The sequence below is a fragment of the Accipiter gentilis genome, chromosome 13 (genome assembly GCF_929443795.1).
Source record: "Accipiter gentilis chromosome 13, bAccGen1.1, whole genome shotgun sequence".
Classification (NCBI taxonomy): domain Eukaryota; kingdom Metazoa; phylum Chordata; class Aves; order Accipitriformes; family Accipitridae; genus Astur; species Astur gentilis.
In genome coordinates this window covers 11,201,009-11,226,818 of record NC_064892.1, presented here as the reverse complement: position 1 = coordinate 11,226,818, position 25,810 = coordinate 11,201,009, and the positions used below count along the sequence as shown (strand labels likewise).

The 25,810-nt window shown below is 36.4% G+C and overlaps 1 protein-coding gene across 1 annotated transcript in view; it reads right to left on the bottom strand.

The window, feature by feature from the left end:
* Positions 1 to 302: 302 nt before the first annotated feature.
* Positions 303 to 25,810, bottom strand: part of LOC126045078 (uncharacterized) — a 462,867-nt gene continuing 437,359 nt past the window's right edge. The window contains exon 2 of the mRNA XM_049815663.1: positions 303 to 359. Within this exon, the coding sequence (XP_049671620.1) occupies positions 303 to 359 (57 nt within the window). The remainder of the gene's footprint in view (positions 360 to 25,810) is intronic.

Sequence of the window (25,810 nt, the reverse complement as noted above, 5' to 3'; positions counted from 1 at the left end):
TATAAATATATACATACAATTATAACCTTAAATGCTGATAAATATATCAGTCAGCTGATGAAAGCAAAAGAACTATTGTAGTTGTGGCTAAGCAAAGAACCCTTTTTTATTTAAACCTGTAAATTTTCACATTAAAGTCACATTCACATATAAATAATTTTGTCGAAAAAGAAGAATGGGCAAAGCATATTACCAGAAAAATTTACTAAGTTTACATTGAGGTTGGTAGTTATTAAAAAATTAAGAATTACATGTGGATTTTATTTAGCGCTTTTTTGTCTCCTAGAAATGTTTATTATGGTTTAAATAATGTAACTTTTAAGGCACTCATGTTTCAGACCTTGTAGATGTTTGGAAATCTACTGAACATTTTGAATGGGATAATGTTAAAAGCAATTTCAGCTTTAAAGTTCTTTTTTTTATATAATCAGAGGTAAGGGTGTTTCAGGGTGACAAAACTTTCAAAGAAATACTGCATGTTGAAAAAAAACCAGATACTCACCTACCTTTATAAGTACTGGGCGGACATCATTGTTCTTTGTAGTTCGTCCCTTCTCTGTCTAGAATTGTCACCTTTTTATGAAAGGTGAAGAAAGACTCTCACTCTAAGCGGTTTAGAAATATCACTGCTAGTGGGATAGTTGTAAGAATTTGGTAACTGAAAATGTTCTGCATGAGACTTAATACTAGAGGGGCTTATGCTGAAAATACTTTGAATGAGAATTATACCACAGTTAAAGTAAACCTGGCCATAAGTATCTGATTGTGATACAAAACCCCCCTCACACCTTACTAGATCATGCTTATTAGATGCTTAGCTCTTTATACTTTCCAGTCAGACTGGCAATTAACAGTAATGCACAGCATAGAATCACATTCTTGAACTGTCTGATCATTTGCTAAAGACATAACTGGTGTACTTTGTATTAGTGATACAAGTATTCCTTCCTATACAAAAATATATTAGTTAAGCAAGAAAGCCATATTTTTCTATTAGAGAGGGTTTAAAAATTTCTCTGGTTAGATTAACAAAGATGCTTAGCTGATTTCTGTGGGAAGGAGGGTTATTACCATGGAAGGTGTTACAGCAGGAGCTAGGAATGTTGAGAAGAGGAGGTGCTACATCTACTTTATAAATGTTAAGCTTCATGTAACTTTGGCTTCCAAGGATTCATCATCCTTCTGCTATCCTCTTATCCTATTTGAAAGGTGATGGAGATTGGAAGAGGAACCTAACAACAGGAAAAAGGCAAACATTTCTTCTTGCTCCCATCAGCTACCCCGGTCTTCTACCTATTGTTATCCTCTGGATGAATAAACTTTCCCACCCAAAGTGAAACTCTTCAGATGTGCAATGATGAACCAAGAGATCTTCAGCATTAGCTGACTTGTTCAACTCTCCTTTCAAAGGTTTATTATAGATTTGCCCACACTACTGGTGCATAAACAAGAACATCTTTTGCTCCTCAGCTCAGTTTGTTTTGTACAGGAATGGAAGAGATGGGAAAGAGGAAACAGACCTTACTAATTTTTCTCTCATGAACACTCCATTACAGCCATAGTTTTTAAACCCACCCATGCTCTATTGCAGCTGGCTGAAAAGAAATATTGCGTACTTTATATGTCTACATACTTTATATGTCTACAAGAAAGTAAAACAAATGGCATTGGGGATTGTAATAATATTTATAATAACATGGTAATTCAGTTTCAATTCAGTGAAGCTTACTGAAATGACAACCTGTATAAATAAAACTGGAGTACAAAAAATCAGACAGACTCTTCAGGCGTATGTCACAATGGTATTTTCCACCCAAAACCAGACTATATATGTTTGAGTTTGGATCTACTTATCAGACATACTATTCCTCAAAAAATGACAGGTTGCCACATAGTTGGATTATCTTATTATCATCATTCTTGTTTCCCTAAGGTTCATACATATTTAAAATGCTGTTGGGAAGTCATTTGCAATAGTTTGAGCAATTAGCTTTTTTGTATTCTCAGATATTTAGAAGGTAACTTCGCCTTAACATTTTGCTGCCACAACTTACGTAATTGATACATATGCATAGACGATGGAAATCTTTTTAATATCATGAAAAATGCTCAAAACATATGAATGAAAATAAAGCAAGAAACAGGAATTACACAGTCACATGGAGGACACAGATTTTCCAAGTATTTTTCGTTTTGTTTATGCTACTCATGACCTATTAAACAATGAGAAAATTCAGTTATCTGAGAAACAGGTAGCAGAGAGGGTACTTGGGATTGAATTTAGAAGTTTTTGCATTCCAGTAAATACCATGTCATTTACTTCTGAGCAATCCAATGCATTGTCTGTTTTGAATCTTTGATAGGGGAATAAAAGAGGGGGGAGGGGGGTAAGAAAAAAAAAAAGGCAAAAAGATTTTTTTTACTTTTGCCATGTACTTCCAAAAGGTTTTCTAATAGCTAGCAATTACCTAATGGGACATGAAATATTTTTGTCTGGCAGCTTGTCTCAAATCAATGCAAAAGAGTTATTCTTCTGGTGAAGCTAGTAGGAGAATTTTAGTTGCATAACACAGATTAAACTTCAAATTTACTTCTCAATATTTGATTCTGAACAATATTACAGACACCCAGAGATTTAAGAGAGTAAGAGATTACTTTTTTCAAGCTTTTTTAAGGCCAGCTGCTTAAGGTGGAAGGGGTGTTATGTTTATTTGAGCTTTCTTGATTTTAACGACTTAGAATTAATCGGACTCCCATTTCTTTGAGCACCAGAAGAACGCAAATTGTTCTGGAATAGGTTACAGATCACTGTTTCAACACAATGTTCCAAAAATCACAGAGGTGCTCCCTGAAAGAGTTCTGTGAAATCTTGAGTTGTGTGTAATACTGTTGTAGGCAAAACATTCTTGACTTGGGGAATTATTACTTAATTTAATTTATTGCTGATTCACACAAGCTTCTGATCACTGATTTGGTTAACAAGAAAAAAAGAGAAATAAATAATTAAAGAATTGCATAAAACCCTTTTTCTTCCCCTTCTTCAGACTCAGATTAAGCCAAACACCTATTATCCTCTCCCTTCCTAGTCTCAATTTCTCTTATTTTCACCCTGACTTACACTCACTAGCTCCCAGTTCCTTCAGTGAGGCGTTGACTGGCATAGAAGGCTAGGATTGTGTGTATAATGACTTCTGCCAGTTGCTTCTTTCTGCTGATCTTTACATCTGCAGGTTTTCCTCTGCTGCTCTCTACGGTGCTCCCTCAGGGGTGTCCCTACCGTGATGTGGGCTGCCGATGACCACAGACCCTCAAGGGTGTCCTTGCCCCAGCATGGTCATCCACAGACTTAGTCCCTTTAGGAATGTGTGTGACCCATTTTACTTCAGATGTCTCCCCGAGTGTCTCTCCAGCAGCACCTCCCGAAGTGTGCAGTGTGTCTCCAGCCCCTAGCAGTTTCCAATTTATTTCTCAAATGTGTCCGAGTAGGGGTGCTGTGTGCTTCTCCGATGGTCTGAAGTTTTGGTGCATGATGGGCTACTCACAGCAGTTTCAGAGCTGTCTGGAATGGGATGCGACCGTCATTTGGCAGTTCACAGAGTCCTCCCACACAGGTCACCTCTATAGCCCCCTGCTGCTTAAACCCTGCAATTTATGCTAAGTGCAAAGGTATAGTTGATTGAAAATGATATTGCTGATGATTGCAAATTAATTTAATATCATGTCTGATTAATACTACATATTGAGCCATAAAACTGCAAGCAGGAAGTTCGGAGGTTCAACACTGTAATGTCTAAATATCCTGTAATTTAGTGGTTATTTAGCTTGGTTAGGTTTCTATATTACTTACCTACATGTTGAGAAAAATGTTCTTCTGTGAATGAGATGCTCAAGGGCAAAATGGGGGGAGTCTAAACTGGCCAGAGGAAATTATTGAAGCAAGAGGTGCAAGACATAAGCTGCAAGAACGTGTGATACACTGTTTCCTAAATCTGAATAGGTGAGAGATTTTTAAGTTAAACCAATCATTATTTATGAAAAAATCCTATCAATTTTCCCACTCTAAAATACAATAAGCATTAACTGCAGATTTGCATCTACAAATGAGGTCCAGTGCCCTGATTGTACATGAGGGGCGGGGAGCTGTGTCCAACAAAGAGTTTGAACCAGCTGAGCTTGAGCCACGCAGCAGCACTAGGAGGAAGTGAGGAGTGACAGTCGTGGGAGATTCCCTGCTGCAGGACGTGGAGCCCCTTATCTGCTGACCTGACCTGCTGTCTAGGAAGTTTGCTGCTTGCCAGAGGCTTAAACCCAGGACATTGTGAGGAGACTGCCAAAACTTGTCTGGCCCTTGGACTGTTACGCCCTGCTACTCTTCCACATGGGCACCAACAATACCAGGGAAGACCTGTAGCATGTCAAGCTACATGGCTGCAGGAACAAGGATCAGGAACAGTCTTCCCCTGGAGCCTGATGCTGCAGGTGAAGGGCTTGAGGAGGAGTAGACATGTCCGGAGGGTCAACAACTCTTTGCACAGCAGGTGACAACAAAAGAGATTTGATTTTTACTATCATGGGAAAGCCTTTGAGGACCAAGGACTGCTAGGAAGAGACAGGATCCACCTGTTCAAGCAGGGGAAAAGCATTGCCAGCAGGCTGGTAAGGAGGACTTTAAAGTAGGAACAAAGCGGGTGGCGGATGGTGATGCCAAATCAGCTGAGGAAGTGGTGGACCAAGTTGTCAAGCTAAGGGTGCAAGGTGATGTGGAGAAGAGAGATCTCCTATTCAAAAGAAGAGGCCTGAAGGGGACTCACCTTAAGCATATGTGCCCAAATAAGTAAGTACCTCTAGGACAGCATAACAGGGGAAGCTCTCATACCTCCTCTGGGAAACGAGTATGACGTGGTACCTCTCTGAAGTGCCCACATAGTAACACATGCAGACTGGGGTGGGGGGAGGAACATGGAGCTCACAGAAGTAGCTCTTTATTTTACAAGCTGTGGAAGTATTTTTTTTACACTTCCACTATCTGGCCTCATGCTTTTATTCTTCTTTTTTCCGTCTGTCTAGATATTACAGCTATTTGGAACTTCATTTTCTATACTAACTTCTGTCTTCTAATTTGCCAATATACCAACCTTTTTTCTACCCTAAGAAACCTCCACTATTTAGCTCTTTTTAAGATTAAATTCTTCAGTAAGAGCTATGAACACTAGCTCCCTGGTGTCATGGCTCACCTGTGTCAGCTAATCAGGAAAGACATAGTCAAACCACAACATAGAATTACAGCTTCATGGCACCATAGAATGGTTTGGGTTGAAAGGATCCTTTAAAGTTCACCTATTGCCAGTGCCCCCTGCAGCAGGCAGGGACATCTTCCACTAAATCAGGTTGCTCAAAGCCCTGTACACCCTGACTTTGAATACTTCCAGGGACTGGGCATTCACAACTTCTCTAGGCAACCTGTTCCAGTGTCTCACCACTGCTTCTGAGCCAGTGGAATCTCTCAGAACACATCCACCTAAAAGTGGGATCCATGTTTTTCCAAAATGCATTTACAGTTGCATCCTTTTTATACATGGCAAGAAGGTTGTGGAAGGTTCTGACTAAACTGACCAAAAATTTAGAGTGCTGACTCAGAAATTGGCATTTCTAGGCTGAATATCCTGTTAACTTTGTGGGATTGCACATAGTTTTTACTCAGGAAAGAAAGCAAAAGTAAAAAGAGAGGTAAGGCCACGTCTAGTAAACTAGTCGCAGTCAAAGAAAATAGATCAAAATTTATACAGCAAAAGAATGTACCAGATTCTGTAACTTAAACAGTAAAGTATCTTTCTGGAAGGGGGAGTAAGTGGGTTCTGGCTTATTTCTCTGTTGTAGGTTAAACATTCATTATATAACTTCAGCCATACATAGATTTTGAGAAGTGCTAGAAAATCTCTACTAGGAATAAGGTAGGTGCTGCCGATTCTTCTGTGGCACAGTAAATGGGAAAGATCCTTTAACAGATCTCTTGCCAGCCATACTTTCTATGATTTTTAAATAAATCTGGGTAATAGAATTAGGAGTCCAGAATTCTTGTCAAATACAAACTGTATCAACCTACAAAATTAATATTCCCTCTCTACTGCCCAGTTCATCCTTAATAGTGGCATTGTCCAGAGACAAGAATTCAGTAAGAATGCTTATCTTCAAGAGAATACCCTGACTGTGCCTATGACACTAAGATGAGAGATAAGGAGTTATTCCACCTGTAACTCAAAGAAGGAATTGAAAGGAAGAATGGCATTAAAATGTAAGATGTGGTTCAGACGTACTGTCCATCCATCATATGTTTTGCCTCCAACTGTGTCCATAAGTAGATGTTCAAGAAAAAGTAAAAACATGGCAATCTTGTGTGATACTTTCCTCCTAATAGTTTCAGCCTCTGACTGTTTTCTGTTCTATTTCCTAAAATTTAGTTTGTCTAGTTGGTAAACCCACAGTGGATCTCTCTTCCAACTATTTCTCTAGCTTCTCCTTGAGCTTATTGAAATTCCCAGCATAAACAAAGCCCTTTGCAAAGCACAAAGAGGGCTGTTATTCACTGCATGAAATAACACCACCTTCTTTGTTTTGAACGTGGACCTTTATTTGGTGGCCTACAGTTCTTGGAAGAAACAGTGAACAGATGGCTCATACACTTTCATCTTACCACTTAGAAGCTTGTAGACCTCTGTCCTAACTTTGCTATGATTTCTCTTTTCCAGGCTAAGAAGCTCTATATTATTCAATATTCTTCATGTAAGTCATAGTTTTGTTAATCCTTTTTTGCTGTTCCCTGAAACTTTTCCTATTCTAATGTGTCCTTTTTTGATGAGAGGATCAGAATTGCTTCCAACCTTAAAAGTGGTTGAACCACAACTTTATGCAGTGGGATCCCTGTGTTTTTTGTTTTGTATACAACATAACTATGTTCTGTTCTATATTCTTTTTTCTATTTATTTTGAATTTTTTAGTTGCTTTCCTAATTGCTACTGAACAATGAATTGTTTACTTTGTTCAATTCTAGATCTCTCTGCAGAGTTAAACAGTCAGCTAGGAGGCCATCTTTCTATATGTGGAGATAGGGATTGGTTTTCTGCATGGCCTCTCCCTCCCATCCCCCATGCACACCACTCTAACGTTTATCTACAGTTAACTTAATCTGCCTTTACACTGCTTAGTCATTAGGGATACATTAATTTGCCCACACTGGCATACTATCTGAAATTCCTTCAGGTGCTCAACACACCTGCATAGTGCAGCAGATAAGGCACAGGTCATAAAGAAGACTTACGACCACCTCGGGGAGGTCAGATTCCCTAACACAACACACTCAAGGAAGAACAGAATTTCCTGTGTGTTCCCATGTTCATTGCTTTCTACAGATGTCTGGTTGTTCAATATTTTTTCTGAGATTCATACTGAGTCCTGGCTAGAGGGTAGGTATCTTGTAAATTTGGGTGCCTAACTCCCTTACTGTCTACAGTCATCTTCATTGTCTTAGAAGTTTCTAGTACAGCAGTGTGTCTTTGAGATCCCAGACAATGACATCAGGCATATATCTGACCAGTATAGGTATAACAAGAAATTAATGAAAAGGGAAATTAACTTTTTAAAGGAATGAAATAATCTTTGGGGCTAATTGCTCTGTTCACACCTCTAAAGATGAAAATTAGAAGGCCAAAAGACTAGCATGCATTAAATTAACTAAATTAGGATATAATTTATGCTTTTACAATGGACCTGACTTTTTGCTGCCTCCTACTTACTTTGCTGGTTTTATTATCTAAGATTTTTAAAAAATATGTACTTTTTAATCTCCGTGACCTTAAAGTCAAAAGAAATGTACAAATTAAGAAAAGAGAAAAAAACCTATTAAAATTGAACTATGGTGGCAACTCCTTAAATCTGATTTCTAATCCTATAAATTCCTTGACAGCAAAAGTGAAAGTGATTTTCATTGTTATACATATCTTTGTTTGTTTGTTTATACATTGTAATTGCTGGTAGAGATTTTTAAAAAATTGCTTGATGCAATTTAAACCACAAAGAACTTAAGATGGAGTGTTTGATTCTAGATTTAAAAATATCCACTAGGTAAATTTAAGAACTCTAAAGCTTTGAAAGAACAAAACAAAATAGCATCTTAAGCAAACAAATAAAACCACTCAAAACCTTCTTAATTTTGAACAAACTGCATATTTTTGACTGCTTTAAAGCTATTGTTTTTTCTCACATTTCTATAAGTGAAAATACCTTTTCATATTTAGTTATTAATAAAATATTGATCTGATCATTTTATTTAGATAGACATGAATTATAATGAGCTATATTTCCTGGAATCAAATCTTTTACTTAGGCACATTGGTCCCTAACCAAAACCTGCCAGGCTGGGATTCGTCTGAGCTGACATTATCTGTCTAAATCCTAGGCACTTCATAGCCACAGAGGTTCCTCTAATAGTTGTCATGTGGCAGAGTCCATCTCACGAAAATTATTTAATAAATAATGCAACCCACATGTCGGATATGTATCTACCTTGATAAACAGTCTTACTCTTTAGCCACACAAAGGATTTAAGCTTGTTTAGACTAAAAATTAAAAAATTAAATATGAACAAAAGCTATCTATAGATCTTTTAGCAAAACCTAAAAATACATAGGTAAACGTGGGAGGGGATTACTATTATTCACTTCTATTGAACTAATAACAATGAAATATGGACCGAGTTGCAATTTTCTGAGTACTCAGATGTCAAGGTCTGTGATTAAAGTGCAAGAATTTACTTAGGAAAAAATACTTTGATGGACTAATCCAAACATCCCTGACAAAGTCCCATTTTTGTTAGTAACTCTCTAGAGGAAGAATTTAACTGGTTTATTTGAAGCAAAATTACTTCCTATACATTGTAGACTATTTTCCACTGTAAATGCCTTGAGAAGATAGGATAATGTCTTCAGAGATGATCATGTAATCTTATAAATGATTCTGTAATAAATTTTAGAAAGTTAGCTTGTTCTGAATAGTTTCTTGTTCTGAATAGTTTTTTGGTTTGGTTTGGTTTTGGTTGTTTGTTTTTCTTTTCAGTTATACTCTGATATCTCTTTGTCCATCTAATAAATTTAAAATACACATAGGAAGTTCAACGCTAAAAAAGTGAACTATATAAAAAATGAAATTAATCTTTTTCTGGATTCTTGTAATGTCAAAATATATCTGAACAAAGTGTACTCTGTTTTTGTCAGCAAAGGTGAGCTACCTAAATATAAATGAACTCATTTAATAAGTGGAGTTCAAATATACACTGTATAGCTGAAGTTTAATATTAACTTTTAGGCAAAAAAAAAAAAAAAAAGAAATTAGAAATTGCACGTCAGTTTTTGTCTTATGTGATTATACAATAGAGATTGTACAAAAGAATAAAATTAGCAGTTGTCATTACAAATTGAGGTTAATTATAATTTCATGTAACATAAGTCAAGGGTAACTTAACTCAAACCAGTAAAATTATCAATGTAGAAGCCCTTCTTTTTCTAAATTTAACATCTAACTGGTACTTCAAATTCTGTGTTCTCCCTCTCAGTATTATGATGTTTAGTTGGCTTTTTCCTTCCTCATCTTAACAGCAAAAACAGAAGTTTATAAACTTAAAATAATTGATGTCTAAATTTAAATTGGATATTTAAATACAAAATACTTCTTAAGGGTCATAGAGACCAATGGGGGGAAATGCTAATATCAAAACTGGATCTGGCAACTGAAATACATATATTAAAAATATGAAGATAAGGTCATCTCTTGGTTTAAAGAATGTATTAGATGTTTAATACACTAAATTCTTCCAATGTGCTAACTAAAATTAGTATTAACTCAGTTTAGTGTCTTTTTTGGTTTCATGTGTGAAGAATTAGCTGACAGACACATTAAAAAATGGCTAGTGTACATAAATACATTACATCAACAAGATCCAGAGTAGTTTTTGAGTTAGAAAACCTGGCAAAGTAACACACCATTAGGCTGATTTGACATCATAGCTGGATGGTGAAGAGAAGCTTAAAAAGTAGCATTCTGCAAACTGTATTTCTCTAATTATGTGTTATCTAAAGTAATTTACTAGCTAATATTATAAGCTTTTAAAATACTGTCTCTAATACTCAGAAAAAAAAGATTGGGGGTGGCTGAGGGAGAAGAAGGGTTGATAAATTAATCTACACATACAAAGGTTATACCCAGAAACAAACTGAACTGAGATAATGACTTAAATACTGCATTTCTGTAGCTATAGCAATCAGGATCCAAATATTCATGCAAAAGTAAATTCCAGTCAAATTAAAAGAAATCACTGTGTTCTTTAGTAAACCCACACTGTGTTTTGTCTAAAGATATGCAGAAGTTTCTGCAGATGTTCAATATGACCATGTGAAAAAAGTCTGAATATTAAAAGAGGTATTTTGTTTTGTTCTATTTTCTGATAAAGTTGTAGGAGACAAGTGATGCTGAAAATCATTGAAATAAACCTCAAATATAACCAAGAGAAAATGTGAAAAACATTGTTGCTGAATAACAATAGACAAGATAGTACAAAGAAGACAGGAACAGCGGATATACAGATGAAAATACATATAGCAGAATACCACAAATGGTATCTCTTGACATGAAAAAAAAAGGGGGAAGATATTGTACTTTTTTTGCTAAGTAAAAAAGCACAAGCTCACTTGCTAGATCACTGACCATGAACACTGTTTAGTATTTCTTTGTTCCCTGGCTCCGTTTAAGGCAATTCCAATCTGATACAAGGTATGCTATCCATAAGCACAATACATCCAAGACAATCAGTGCTAATTAATGGCTTTTGGACCTCTTTTGTTATCACTTTAGACCTAGACGCTGAAAGAAACCAAAACATAAGGCAGGTCTACTAAGGAGACAACAGATTTAAATAAACAAACATAAATATATAAATAGCTGAGAAACCATGAATTCTGAGGGATGTAGGCCAAAATGTCTGGTACATGAAGCAAAAAAATGGAAGGGTAGAAAACAACCTTTATTCTCTCTCTCTGCTTGCTCTTCCCCTCTTATTTCCATGCCACTGAGGAAGGAAATCAATAAGATCCCAACCATCATACTTTCTATCAGCACAAAAATAGCATAAGAGGAAAAATTAATACGATACAATGAAAAATAACTCCCTTTGCCTGGAAAAAAAATAAATTCTCTCCTTGGCAAGTGTAGGAGAAGGACTGTCAGCTGCTGATATTTTCTTGTAATAAAGGTTAAATAAGGAATCAGAATGCTGAAATTCTTTTATGCTGTGACGAGCAAGGGATGTATTTCACAAGAGATGTTTAGATGCCATCTACTTTAAATTACAGTAATAGTCAATGAGCAATGCCTTTAAGTTGAAAAATATGTATATATGTTGATTATTTGTAGTGGTTAGTGGTTTCTAACAAGTTAAGCAAGGTTTAAACTTGACTAGGAAAAAGAAAAATGCACTGTTAAAGTATAAAATACAACAGAATATAATTCTGCTCCAATGGAAGAAGGAAACTAGAAGGAAGATGGTATTACATTATTTTAGCAATTATGATGATGTGGGAGTAAAATTCACAGGGGACAGAACAAAGCTAAACTAATCTTGAACATTTGACTGAGTTTGGAAATAGCATGAGGGAGAAATGACAATTTCTAAAAGAAGAGTAAATTGACAAAATATGACAAAATTGCACCAAATAACCATTTCAGCTATTTGTTTGAACTCACTTTTACAGTCAATAGAGAAAAGCCTAGACTTCTGAAGTGAAATTTACTCTTAGAAAAATACCTACATAGATTACAGAATCATGCTACTGAAATTCCTAACTCTCTCCACAAATTAAGAAAAATATCTTGAAAGTATATACTGTCATTTATACTGTAGATTGTCCATAAAGTTAGGCCACTCTTTGAGACTTTTCTCATAATGAAAAATGTCATGCTACTTGATCATGGTATTGATTCATCTATTTCCATTTGTTAACTTGTTTTAGAAAACTGTATATACCAGCAGTTGTATCTCTTTACCCACAATCACAAAAACGGAGGAAAAATTGGTAGTCCAACAAGACAGAATATTATTCTGTAACCTGAAGTGGAAACTTCCTTTTTCTAAACCTTCTTGTTGATATTTAGCTTTGTCAGACTGTATTTGTGAGACAATGTACGTTCTCAAATTTGCACTAGCAAATTTTGGTAGGTGAGTGTGTGGCTGGATGTTCTAGTTTGTGATAAAAGTCAGTCAAAAAACTCCTGTTCATGCACTGTCTTTAATTTAAACTCTGTTATTGTTGGTATTTGGAAGCATTAAAAAATTTAAGTAAGATGAATGAGTCTTTCATAAGATGCTGAGTTTCAATAGCTCATTTGATAGAAGAATGATATAGCTGATTATAAATTACCCTTGTGATTATTCTACTGAAAGATTTGAAAAGTGTAAATTGGAGTTCATGAACCACAAACAAAATCCACATTAATTTTTGGATAAAAAGATAGTTGAAAACAGTGTTAAGTGCCAATTTGAATTACAATTACTTATGTAATTTCTCTTTTCTGTGAAATAAAAGCTCTAACTGTGTTTCAGTATCAGAAAGCAATACCTACATACTTTTAGTTAGTTCAGGTTTTAAACTTCTTTAGGCTTGTTTTGTTTAGGGGTTTTGTGTTTTTTTCTACTGTGATGCCATAGAATATAACTGAATAGACATTTTCACTGATTTGGATTGTCACTGACATAATGAATTATATGTTCTGTGACTTATTCCCCTATTCTTACACTAGTTTGATAGCAAAATTTTGGCAATTTTAATTTTATTTTACTGCAACTGTTTACAACTTTATTCATCAGTTAAGTTTTCAATTATAAACTCTGCAATAGGATGAGGTAGATGAAGCGCAACTACAACATGATACATGTGACATGTAAACTTTCTGACTCTCACTCTCTCATAGGTGTGATTCTCTAATAAATCATTCATTCACTACAGCCAAAGGACATCAGCACTGATCTCATGTATCTTTTCCCTAGTTGTGCAATGAAGCATAGCAGTGTACATTTCCAAATACTGTCTGTACTAAAGTAATGACTACTTCTCCATGCCAGTTTTCAATTTTATGTAGCATCTTGCTCTTAAAAAATATTGTCACTTTAATGCTTTGAAAAGATCTTCAAATGAGCTTGGACCATATAATTTTCAAGGTGTTTTGTATACAGAACTATGCACTTATACTATTACATTTGTCCTTCTTTATTCCACTCCTAATGTTTTGTTTGTTTTTACATTTTACAAATTATATTTTGTTTAATTTTTGACACGCAGAAAATTTCTACTGAGTACTTAAATTTAGCATTAAAAAATAGTGTTCTGCTGTATAAATGAAAGAATATTAATTTCGTGGTGTCAGATAAGGTTAGAAATGCATATATGTTTAAATATCACTGCTGCGCACAAACTATGTCATTCAGTCAGTAAGCTGAAATGCTTAGGACAGATTTATGAAAGTGCTCAAGACAACACTCTAAGTCTAGGTCTTGTTAAATTCAAATTCCTCACAGAACCATAGAATATTTCAAGTTGGAAGGGACCCATAAGGATCACCAAGTCCAACTCCCTGCTCCTCATAGGACTACCTAAAACTAAACCATATGACTAAGAACATGGTCCAGACGCTCCTTGAACTCTGACAGGCTTGGTGCCGTGACCACTTCCCTGGGGAGCCTGTTCCAGCGACTGACCATCATCTCAGTGAAGAACTTTTTTCTAATGTCCACTCTGAACTTCCCCTGTTGCATCTTCATTCCATACCCTCGTGTCCTATTGCTGGTCACCAGAGAGAGGAGATCAGCACCTCCCCCTCCGCTGCCCCCCTTGAGAAAGCTGTAGACTGTGATGAGGGCATGCCTCATCAGCCTTCTCTTCTCCAAGCTGAACAAGCCAAGTGACCTCAGCAGCTCTTGTAAATCTTGCCCTTGAGATTTTTCACCATCTTGATCACCCTCCTCTGGACACACTCTTAATAGCTTGATGTCCTTATATTGAGGCACCCAAAACCGCACACAGTACTCGAGGTGGGGCTGCACCAGTGCAGTATGGATTGGGAAAATCACCTCCCTCAACTGGCTAGCTAGGCTGTGCTTGGTGCACCCCAGGACAGGGTTGGCCCTTTTCGCTGCCAGGGTACACTGTTGACTCATATTCAACTTGCCATCAATGCAAACCCACAGATGTCTTTCTGTGGGGCTGCTCTCCAGCCTCTTGCCCCCTAATTTGTATGTATAACCAGGATTACCCCACCCCAGGTGGAGAATCTGGTATTTGCTTTTGTTAAATTCATATGGTGGGTGATTGCTCAGCTCTCTAGCCTATCCAGATCTCTCTATAAGGCCTCTCTACCCTCAAGGGAGTCCACAGCTCCCCCTAGTTTAGTATCAACTAAGTTACTTAATGTACATTCGATTCCTGTGTCCAGATAATTTATAAAAACATTGAAGAGCACTGGCCCCAAAATTGAGCCCTGGGGAACCCCAATGGTGACTGGCCACCAACCTGATGTAACCCCATTTACTATAACCCTTTGAGCCTGACCCATCAGCCAATTGCTCACACAACATATTATAGACTTGTCTAGCTGTGTGCTGGACATTTTGTCCAGAAGGACACTGTGAAAGACAGTATTAAAAGCTTTGCTAAAATCCAAAAACCCCACATCTACTGGCTTCCCTGGGTCAACCAGATGGGTGACCTTGTCATAAAAGGAAATTAAGTTTGTTAAGCAGGACTTTCCTCTTGTGAATCTGTGCTGGCTATGACCAATGACTGCGTTGTCTCCCAAGTGTTTTTCATTAACTCCCAGAATAACCTTCTCCATAATTTTACCAGGCACTGAGGTGAGATTGACAGGCCTGTAATTTCCAGTGTCTTCCTTCCCACCCTTCTTGAAAATTGGGACAATTGCCAGCTTCCAGTAGACTGGGACCTCTCCAGACTCCCAAGACCATTGAAAAATAAGAGAGAGGTCCTGCGATGACATCAGCCAGCTCTTTCAGTACTCTGTGATGAATCCCATCAGACTCCATAGTTTTACATGCATCCAGCTGGAGCAGCAAGTCCCAAACAACTTCAGAGTTGGCTGGGAGTTTATCATCCCTGCAGTCACAGTCTTCCAACACAGGGCTCCAAGGGTCCCAAGGCCCATCATCAGTGTTGAAGACAGAGGCGAAGAAGGCATTAAATGTCTCTACTTTGTCTACGTTCCTATTTGTGAGGTGACCAACCTCATCAAGCAGTGAACCAACATTATCTCTTACTCTCCTTTCGCTGTTAACATATTTTAAAAAGCCCTTTTTGTTGTCTTTCACAGTGCTGGCCAACTTGAACTCTAATCGAGCTTTGGCCATATGAATTTTCTCACTATGGTGGCGAACAGCACCTCTGTAGTCCTCCCATGTTACATGTCCATAGACTTCCTTTCTGCTTGCTTTCTATAAGAAAATCCCTGCTCAGCTAAGCTGGCCTTCTGCCCCACTTGCTTGACTTCTGACACTTTGGAGTTGCCTGCTCTTGTACTCTTAAGAGATGGTTCTTGAAAAGTGACTAGGGTTCATGGACCCCCAATACTTCAAAAGCAGATTTCCAGGGAACCTTATTAACTAGCTCCTTCAGCAGCCCAATCCAGGGCTGAAGTTTTGCTGGCAGTTATCCTCCTATCACCAACAATTTGAAACTCAACTACTTCATGATCACTGTGACTAAGACAATCACCACTTCGCACACGAGTCCTTCTCTGTTTACAAACAACAAATCTAGGAGGGCACTTTCCTAGTCAGTTCCTTTAGTCCTGCACCAAGAAGTTATCTTCAACGTGCTTCAGGAATTTCCTGGACCTGTTTGTGTCTGCTGTATGATATTCCCAGTTGATGTCTGGGAAGTTAAAATCACCCATAAGGAAAAGGGCAGCTTTATCTTGAGATATCCCTTAATTCCTTATGGAATAATTCATTGGTGTCATTATCATGGTTGTGTGGTTGATGGTAGATTCCCAACAACATGTACTTTATTTGCTTTCTGCTTCATCCTTACCCAGAGGTTCTCAACCATGTTGTTGCCAAATTCCTCAGTAGTTACTTACTTTTACTGAAAAATCTGGCCTCAGATGAGGATACCGAGTATCCAGAAATCTGATTCCAGCTCTTTTGAAAATGAAGTACCTCTGAATTTGATAGCATAAAGGAACTATTCAAAATGTGATAAAAGAAAAATAATATCTTGCATTTTCAGTTTAAATGCTTAGTTTATCTTATTTTTTTATTGAAGATTTTTTATTAAACCCCTAGATGCTTAGCTCTAACATATGATGTTGGGAACTGCAATCCTAAATAGTGAGCATGACAAAATTTACTGTTTATTTTCACTACTCCCCTCATTTAATGCTATAGTTGCTTTTAGTAACAAGATAAACTTCAGGAGTTTGTTCTCTCTAGGAATCCCAGTTGCAAAGCTCTTTAGAGAGTCTCAAGTGCTATCTTTGGGATTTCAAGCACTGGAAATGAACAGCCTCTGAATCAGCCTGTTTTTAAAACAAAACCCCCACACTAAACAACAAACCAGAAACCAAAAGCAAAAAAAAAAAAAACAAAAACCAAACAAACAAACAAACAAAAAAAAAAACAGAAAAGAAAAAAAAAGGAAAAAAAAAAAGGAAAAAAAAAAGAGGTTGGGCAGTCCTAACTATCCTCCAAACCAGCAACAAATGATATTCAGGCAGTGAGCCTTCAAGTGGCTCATCTGAAGCATCTGCATTTTTCAAATGAGGAAATGCTGAGGAAGCTGGGATTCTTTACCTTGGAGAAAAGAAGGCTCAGGGGGATCTTATCAATGTATATAAATACTTGATGGGAGGGAATAAAAACAAGTCAGACTCCTCTGTGCAGTTCCCAATGACAGGACAAGATTCAACAGACACAAATTGAAACACATGAAATTCCACCTGCACACAAAAAGACACTTTCTTAACTGTGAGGGTGGTCAAACACTGGAACAGATCACCCAAGAGGCTGTGGAGTCTCCATCCTTGTAGATAGTATCCAACAGGACAAGGTCCTGGGCGACCAGCTCTAGCTGATTGTGCTTGAGCAACTGAGGGGGCAGGGGCAGACAAGATGGCCTGCAGAAGTCCTTCCCAACCTCAGCCATCCTGTGATTTTGTGAAGTGCAGGCTTAAGCACAGACACAGCATGTCTTCCAACTGTATTGCCTCTCACAGAACGCAGTTTTTGCATCACAGCACACCCGGGGGATTACCCTGATGCCAGAAACAAGCAGTAAGTGTGACAGTTATGTGGTCAAATGGTGGGCAGAAAAACAAGAACATTATGTTTGTGTCCACTCCAGAGGCTGTTCTTGCAGAAAAATAATCAATGTGATTTTTCAAAGTTTGCTTTGCAGCCAGTAATAGAACTGGGGCAGAAGGAAATAGAAGAATCCTTAGTCTCTTCACTGTGTGACAGACAAAATTCCCTTTTCCCTTGTTCTCGCAGCCTTTCATTCCCTCTCCTGAGCCAGTCTGACTTGCTTTTTCTCTATCTGTTGTTGGTTTTCTATTTCTATTAGTTTCCCATTTTATTTAGTATCTGTCTTTCTTCTATAAATACAATTTTCTCACAATGTTTCATCTTCCTTTCTTCCATTCAATTTTTTGTTCTACTAAATGTCTTTGTAAGCCATGTAGTATCTTGGCTTCTCTGTGTTGCTATACCTTTTGGTATAGATTGCTGTTAAGAACTAGGATGCAGTGTAAGTCACCTATGACCTTCACTGACAAGTACTGTGCAGGTGAGAGTTTCCGCAGCACAGACAATGAAGAAAGAGGGAAACCTTCGCTGTCTTTTCAATATCCTTTGATGCCAGGAGGAGGAATTAAAAAGAAACCCAACTGTGTTCCTGCAGTCTCTTGTGAATGACATTGGAGCTGACATGAATGAGAATAATAGAAGGGACAAATAAGTGACTCAGTAACATGTGACTTTAACTTCAGATGACTGACAGAAGGTATGATAAAATTTATTTTTTAACTGCTTCTTCCACCTACCTTGTGGTTACTTTTTGGTATCATCTATCCCATTGTTTCACTTTCTCACTACAAATTACCTCATATTTATGCAGCCCTGACTTAAATTTCTTTAACAAAAACAGTTTGGGATGTCAAAGTTGCTTGTATGATCTCAGATTTATTTAGATTTTCTTGAAATTTCCACCAGCTGGTGGTAAGTCATATCTCAGTAATACTGGTATTTCTTGGAGCTAAATTTTCTAAATATTTAAGGTACATTATACACACATGTGATAAATGCTGTCTGAGAGGAGAAAAAGTTCAAAGCTTGTGAGAAATCCTAACCCATAATATATTACCAAGAGCATTACACCAGCTAATGAAGGCTGGTAGAATGAACACAGATAATGGCAAATTAAAAAAAAAAAAAAAAAAAAAAAAAAAAAAACCCACAAAACAAAACAAAAACCAGCTAAACCAAAACCAAACCTGTTCATGAAAGTTCTAAAAATTGGGTTTGGTCAGTTCATAGATCACAATTTGGTGCATTATTATGGAATAGATCTCCTTAGCAAGCCATTTATATCAATGAAAAGTAAAATTTACTTGAAGGTTGAATATAGTAAGCTTCATGGTTTAGGGTTTTTTTCAGGAGAAAGTTATATAGGCAAACGAAATCACTGAAATAGATACAGTAATTTGAGGGCAAAAATAAACTACATATAAAATGTGTGACTATTTAATGATAAATTGAACCTTTGAAGGCTCTGCTACTGCTTAAAAGGATATTTTTAAAAGATGTATGGAGGAATTTTTACATACAGTAGTAATCAAATTAACATTTCTTATTACAAAGATAACACTAAAATAGTTCAGAAGCTAAAGTATTTTCTCTTTAAAATTATTGGTTGAATTTCAAACTTGTATGCATAAATTTAAGCATCAGAATTTATTTGATTAACCCGGTCAAATTTTTATTTCTGATGATGACATACTGAATACTTGTGCCAGAAACTTGGTACAAAGGAACGTCAATGAAGTAAATAACACCAATTTGTTTGTTTGTTTGTTTACCATTTGATACTGTTAAAGGGGAGGAATTTGGAATGGAAGAAGTGCAAAATCAGTTTGATCCAACAGACTTAAGGATTAATATTAACTCTAAGCCTTCCCATAGACTATTTTTCTGGTCATCAGTCCATATGAATATCTTAGGTAAAATGAGCCATTTCTGAATAATTCTTAACACACATTTGTTTTGGGCTAGGAATCAGCTGAGCTGCTAAATGTGTGGAACTTCTTTAAATTACAGTATTTGTTCATAACCTTAAGAAACACTATAGTAGTCTAATTTAAGGTTCCACATCACTCAAATCTGTGGCCCTAACTAGTAAAGAGGAAAGGCTGTTTAAGTCAATATTATGTTTTTGCACCTGTTTGCTTTTGGTGGGTTTGTTTTGTGTTGTTTTAACTTACATATATGCACAGTAAATCTGCATGTTCTGCAATTTCTGTAAAGGCTGTTTGTTCCCACTCAAAAGATCCCTTAGTAATGCTATTAAAGGTATTAATTGTTCTCTTTTTTGAAAATGTGTTTATGTAAACAGTAGGGTACCACCAAGAGGAAAACAGTGCCAGATGTTTTCTGAAATGACAGTAGACTCATAATAAAACCTCATTGTAATCAAAGTTCACAGATGAAGTAACTACATCTTCACTAAAATATTGTTTAGGTGTCTGCAAACACTAAGACTTTACTACTGATGCTGTAGTTGTAGCATTTCCTAGCTCCACTACCTATTTCCATAGTATGGATATATTTATAAATTTTCATGCAGAATACCATTAGAAAATCCCCAAATAGTACTGATTTTTTTGTTCAGGTGTGGTTTTTTTTTCCCCAACATAACAATTTCATACCACTTGAGGATGCTAGGATTCTCAGAACTAGGTGTACTATCTTTATTATCTATCATTAAGTATATTTTAATATTTTCTGGAAATATCGTAATTTACACTCAAATCTATTTGTCGTATCTAATACAAAAGAGAAAGGAGCTGTTGTTACAATTCCATATTAGCCTTAGAAAGGAAAAAAGTATATTGGAGGAAGTTGTAACATAGTAAGATGTACTAATTCAGAGCTCCATGTTATAAACAAAAAATAAATTTACAGGCAAAATCTTTATCAAGTTAGGTAGAAAATTTGCCTGAATAAAGATCAGTCATCCCTAGAGGAGATCTTTTTTCCCCACATGAGATCTAAATATTACAAGAGTTCTGCCAAACATCTTCCTATCTTTGTTTTCATTACATCTGATGTGCTCTTTCTCTCTTGTCATTGATGATTTGCTTGCACATTTTCTAATATTTGATGCAAGCCCATCTGTAAGATTCATACACCACTGAGCGAGTAAAATTTTTTCCAGTAATATCCATCCTGTCCCCTTGAGGTCTTTTGAATCTACATGAAATTTCTATTCAGAAGACCATACTTTTCTTTTGAAGAGTCACTGAATCTTTTGAGATGTTGTGAAAAGAAGTTTTACTTATTATAGCTTTTTCAAGACATACTTATTGGAACTGGTTCCCTATGAAATCAGAAATGTTGCAGAAAGAATGAAATTATCATAACAACCACTGAGAAAACCAAATCAAACAAAGCCCAGGTTTTTTTAGAAGATGCACTGCATTAGAAAAAAATTGTTGTCAACTAATGAAACTCTAAATACCTTATGAATTGATTTCCATCTTTATAAGAGGAAAATGGAAAGGTAGATATTTATGAATTTATGTAACTGCTCAAATGTTATGATTTCTACTAGTTGTAATGAAAATATATTAGTTTCATTAAAATATCAATTAAAGAAAAGTTACCTAACTCTTATTCTGTGCTTTTATTTGTAGATATTAATGTAATTAAAATAGAGTGTATTTCATCACCCTGATTACGTGGTCACCCAAACAAACAAGTGATAGAACTGTGAGAAAATGTAGTGTAGTGGGATGAAAAAAATTAACACGTTGGTAATGCTCACAAGTACCATGGATTTGTAATGCTGGCATGGGAGGAGCGTGTGATTCTGAGTTCAGCTACTGCCCATCAGGAGCAGTTTTCTGTCCTTGGAAGAAAAATCTTTGAAGACTGCAGAACATAGACAGCAGCATAAAAGGGAACATCATGGATTATTTTTTTTTTAAACACTTAGGATGTAAAGAAAACATAGTCTTACCAACAGTTAAATCTGTGGAGGATAGGATGAATTATTCGTAATCAATAAAAGATAGGTTTGCTCTACTTTTAACAGAAATAATTTCTCTATTCTGATAAGCATATTGAAAGCATGTATTATTTTAAGTCTATGACTATTACATTAATACCTTCATTCTCTTTAGCATTCAAGGTATCAAAAGAGAGAAGATACTTCTGTAGTATAATTTTTAAGGGAATTCTGTCAGCTTCTGAAGTGGCTCTGAGTTTCTGGACCAAATCCCCAGGTTACTGATAGCAATAGGTTACCTTGTTCTCTATTTTTACAATTTAAAAGTTTAAATATTTTTTTTATTTTCTCATTCTTCTAAATATTAATTCTTTAGAGCAATGACATCTATGATACTGAATTTTCGTGTAGTTTTACTTATCCCCCCTCACCAATAGTGGTTTCCTCTATTTATGCTGTTCAAAAGTGAAACCTCAAAAGATTTGTATTTTATCATTTGCTTTTACTGACATAGGTTTGAGATCTCATCACTCCTAACCCATAAGGTTTTATAGAAAAACGGTTTACAGACACTAACGGAAGATATTCAGTAATAACAAATGATATGCACATATAAGAGAAGGAAAAGCAGGTGAATGAACTACTAAAGCAGACACTGTTGATAAATATGATGAATTGGCTGACATAACATATCAAATATAAGAGCATGTAGGTAGTGAGACATGTAGCTGTCAAGGCCTTTGATAATCATTTAGAAACTTGTTTTGATGTGCTTGAACAGAGTGCTCTGGGGGAAGGAGCTGAGAAAAATGAAAGAGAGTGGCACTGAAAGTGTTTTTACTGCAGGCTGGATAGACACAACATTTTAGTAAAAGTCAAGAAGTTTTGGTAGTCGCAAATAAGTCGAGTACTGATAGACAGCTTAATGCAATTAAGAGCTTTAACATTTTCTATTCCAGCATTGATCAGCTGTGCTAAAATAATTTGAGTTTGGACCTTACATAAAAAGGGTCTAGTTCTCCAGGCTATGCTTAAATTTGGTGGAGAAATACATCTTCACAAACCCAAGGTAGTGCCAAATTCCAGAGCAAATTATGTCTGAACAGCTTGTATTTCATTCCTGGCACAGCTCCTTCTTTCACTGCTTTTTTCCGTGATCTCACTCTCCACCAACTTGCATTAAGTAGGGAGGCGCGGACAGTTGGCATTTAAATGTTGGATGCAAACAGGAGAGATTTCTCCTGGACCACACAGTCTTTTATAGTGGTGTTTTCTAGCTTCATCTGATAAAAACCTATCACATCATGGGCAAGCATAAACAATTTTTTGCCACTCACCTTTTCTCAAATTGTGTGCCTGTTACTGAAGCAAATAATTTTTTCAGTTAATTTCAGTGAGCACCTTGCCTGCATAGGAAAACAGGCTACAAAGCTTTGCTGCCTTATTTATTTCTGACCCATACACTTACCTATTTTCATTCCCTGCCTTGTCCTTTTCAGATTTCATTACTGCTTTATGGAAACTTTGTCATTAACCATTCAAAATATCTTTCCTACTCCACAATCTATTTTCAAATCTCATCTGAGATCATGTGTGTTTGCCTCTAAGTGGGTACAGGCAAGAAGTACAATGCCAAAATCTTTACTGAGAGCCTCATTATTTCAGCTTTCTATATCTGCTGTTTATTCATTGCCCTTTCCAGTGCAAACAAGTTTCAAGAGTGTGTGTAAAAACTAGTATCATCAAGCAAGATTTAAATCTGAAAAATATTTTTACTCATTACTATCTTTTCCTGGGAATCAGTTGCTTTGTTTTGTGTTTTGGCTTCTGTTTTCAAAATTTCTGAGGTAAAGAAAAGCAAAGATAGACAATAATGAACGTATTTAAATATTCTAAAAAAACCCAAACCTAATTAGACCTTTTGTATAATGCAGTCTTTAAGGTTATGAGCTAAAATTCAATGACAAGTTTCCTGAAGTAGTCACAGGGTGAGTCTACTAGATTGTGCTAATTGAATCACATTAGGCATACTGTTACTGCTATTAATAAGTGTGTTGAGCAATTTCTTTTGACAGGTTGCACCCAAGGCAAAGAAATTACAGTGGAAGCTAAAAGAGATCAAAGAATGTTTTTCCATTAGAATATCACTGAAACATTCTGCATCTCTTAGTGGGAGAATGAAGCAACTGAGAAGGTGTACACTGTGAATATAAATCATGATTTTAATATAATTGTATACACAGTATCATTAAGATATCCTATACCATATAAATGTATAATAATAATAACAATAATAGTAATAATAATTTGGAGTTTAGAGGCTAGTTTATTCTAAAATTTTAGGTCCATAATACTTGTATTATTCTCTTTGTATGTCCAAAAGGGTAGGAAAAATCCTTAATAGACAGTAATAGGGAAAAAAAGAAAAAAAACCCAAGACATTAGTAACAGGAATAAAAGGAATTAAACTTTAAGGATGAGGTTAAATCTGAGATTCAGACACATAAATTTTCATGTCAATAATCTTTGTATGCTATGCAGATAAGTTATCTCTAAACTACTCTTGCAACAGATAAAGACACAGAGATAGATTCAGTTAACCAGAAGGAGATGCCTCCTGTCACCCCATAACAATTTAAATCATCTGCATGGGGCTGTAAGTTATTACACTGGACTTCAGAGAGATGTTCATCTTCTGGACTGACAACTGGATTCCAGGTAAGATACCCTAGGATATTTCAAATAATATGAGAAGCCTGCATGTGAGCAACTTCATCTTATCTTTAATTAAAACAGTCAGAGCAAGGCAGCTTATCACCCAAGAGGTTTAATTTAGTTGTCCACAAGAGAGGTATCAATCAAGGGCTACTGGAGACACCTTGAGTGTCACCGGAATCTAAGGAGAGGTAGCCACAAGAACATCACTCAATGATGTAACACAGAAGATTTATTTGCTAAGTGAAATGTGTACAGATGGTGGAAAGCAATTTCAATTATATCACACAAACACAGGCACGCACACATTCTGTACTGAACGTGTGATCACTGACCAATGCCAGGCCCAGGTAAGCCATGGGCTCAGACTTGGGGGAACAGGACCCTCATTCCAGTTGATCAAGATGTGAGTACTGGCTCATGGCCTGGTTTTACAAGTAGCAGTTCCAGCTTGGGCTCATCCTTCAGCACAGCACTGCACAGCCCTGGAGGTATTCTCTTCACCCAACAGGACTATTGTTTTCACTGTTCTTTGCTTTCTAACTTAGATGGTCAGCATACACTGCCAATGTCTGCCATTGATCATGTCACTCTAGGCCACTCTCTCCCTATCTGAAGTAAATCGGCTTCAGTTATTACCTGGTTCACTGATGAGTTGCATGGATGCAAAGTTATTAACAGTTCATCTGTGCTTGTCTGTTTCTTTCCTGGGAACATTTAAGCCATTAAAGCAGAGCAGATGAAGTCCAGAGATTTTGGGAAAGCCTACCTCTACCAATTACTTGTGCTTTTCTTGTTTTCCCAATACTTATTGTGCTCATCTGATTAAGAGCTGGGTAGATGTAGTCAAGTTCTCAGCATGACTGAACTGTGGTTTTGGGTAGGTTTCACCTTGTAATATCTGGGACACCTCACCTGGCCTTTTCCTACTTCTCCAGAAGGACATGAAACTACAGTACATATTACGCCAGATTTACTAGCCATGTGTCTCAAATGGCACTTCATTACTATCTGTGGGCAACTGAATTAAGCCTTACCCTTCTTTCTACTTCAAAGTGATCTGGATTGCCTTCTAGACCCCGTTGACTGCAGTGAATAGACTTATTTTGATGTTAATGGGTATTTAGATGCTAACATTTAGGCTATTTCAAGTTGCATAAATGCAGTGCAATTCAAACATTTTGTATTTAAGCAAAACAATTATTTCATGGTAAGAACATCAAGTGACTAAAATTACTCACCCGCAAAACAGCTTTCTACAACAGGTCATATAAATCAACAAGGATTGTCTATAGTAGCTGTTAAATTACCCCAGGGTGAATAATGCAGTCCAAGATATCTGAATACTGGACATGTAATTTTAGGTTACATGACATTCTCCTAAACTTACTTTGTAGCTCAATGTGAAGAGAATAATCTGGGAGCAGACTTGGTTCAAATTCCAAGGTATTTATTCATAAAATATGGAAAATCCAGGACCCATGAAAAACACTCATACTCCCTGTTTGGAACCCATATCCCCCATTTGCTTGGCTTCAAAAGAAAACAAACACACAAACAAAAAAAAACCCACCACACCAAAAACCCCCTATTAAAAGAGTTAATTCTTAATTAACAATAATAGTTTTAATTTGCACCCATGAAACTTTCTGTACTGAAAACATCACAGTGACCTGCATATTTTTTCACATAACAGGTACAGCTGGAGTACACTTTGAGGCACAAATAGAACATTAACATACTTTTTTTCTAAGTAACATCCCAAT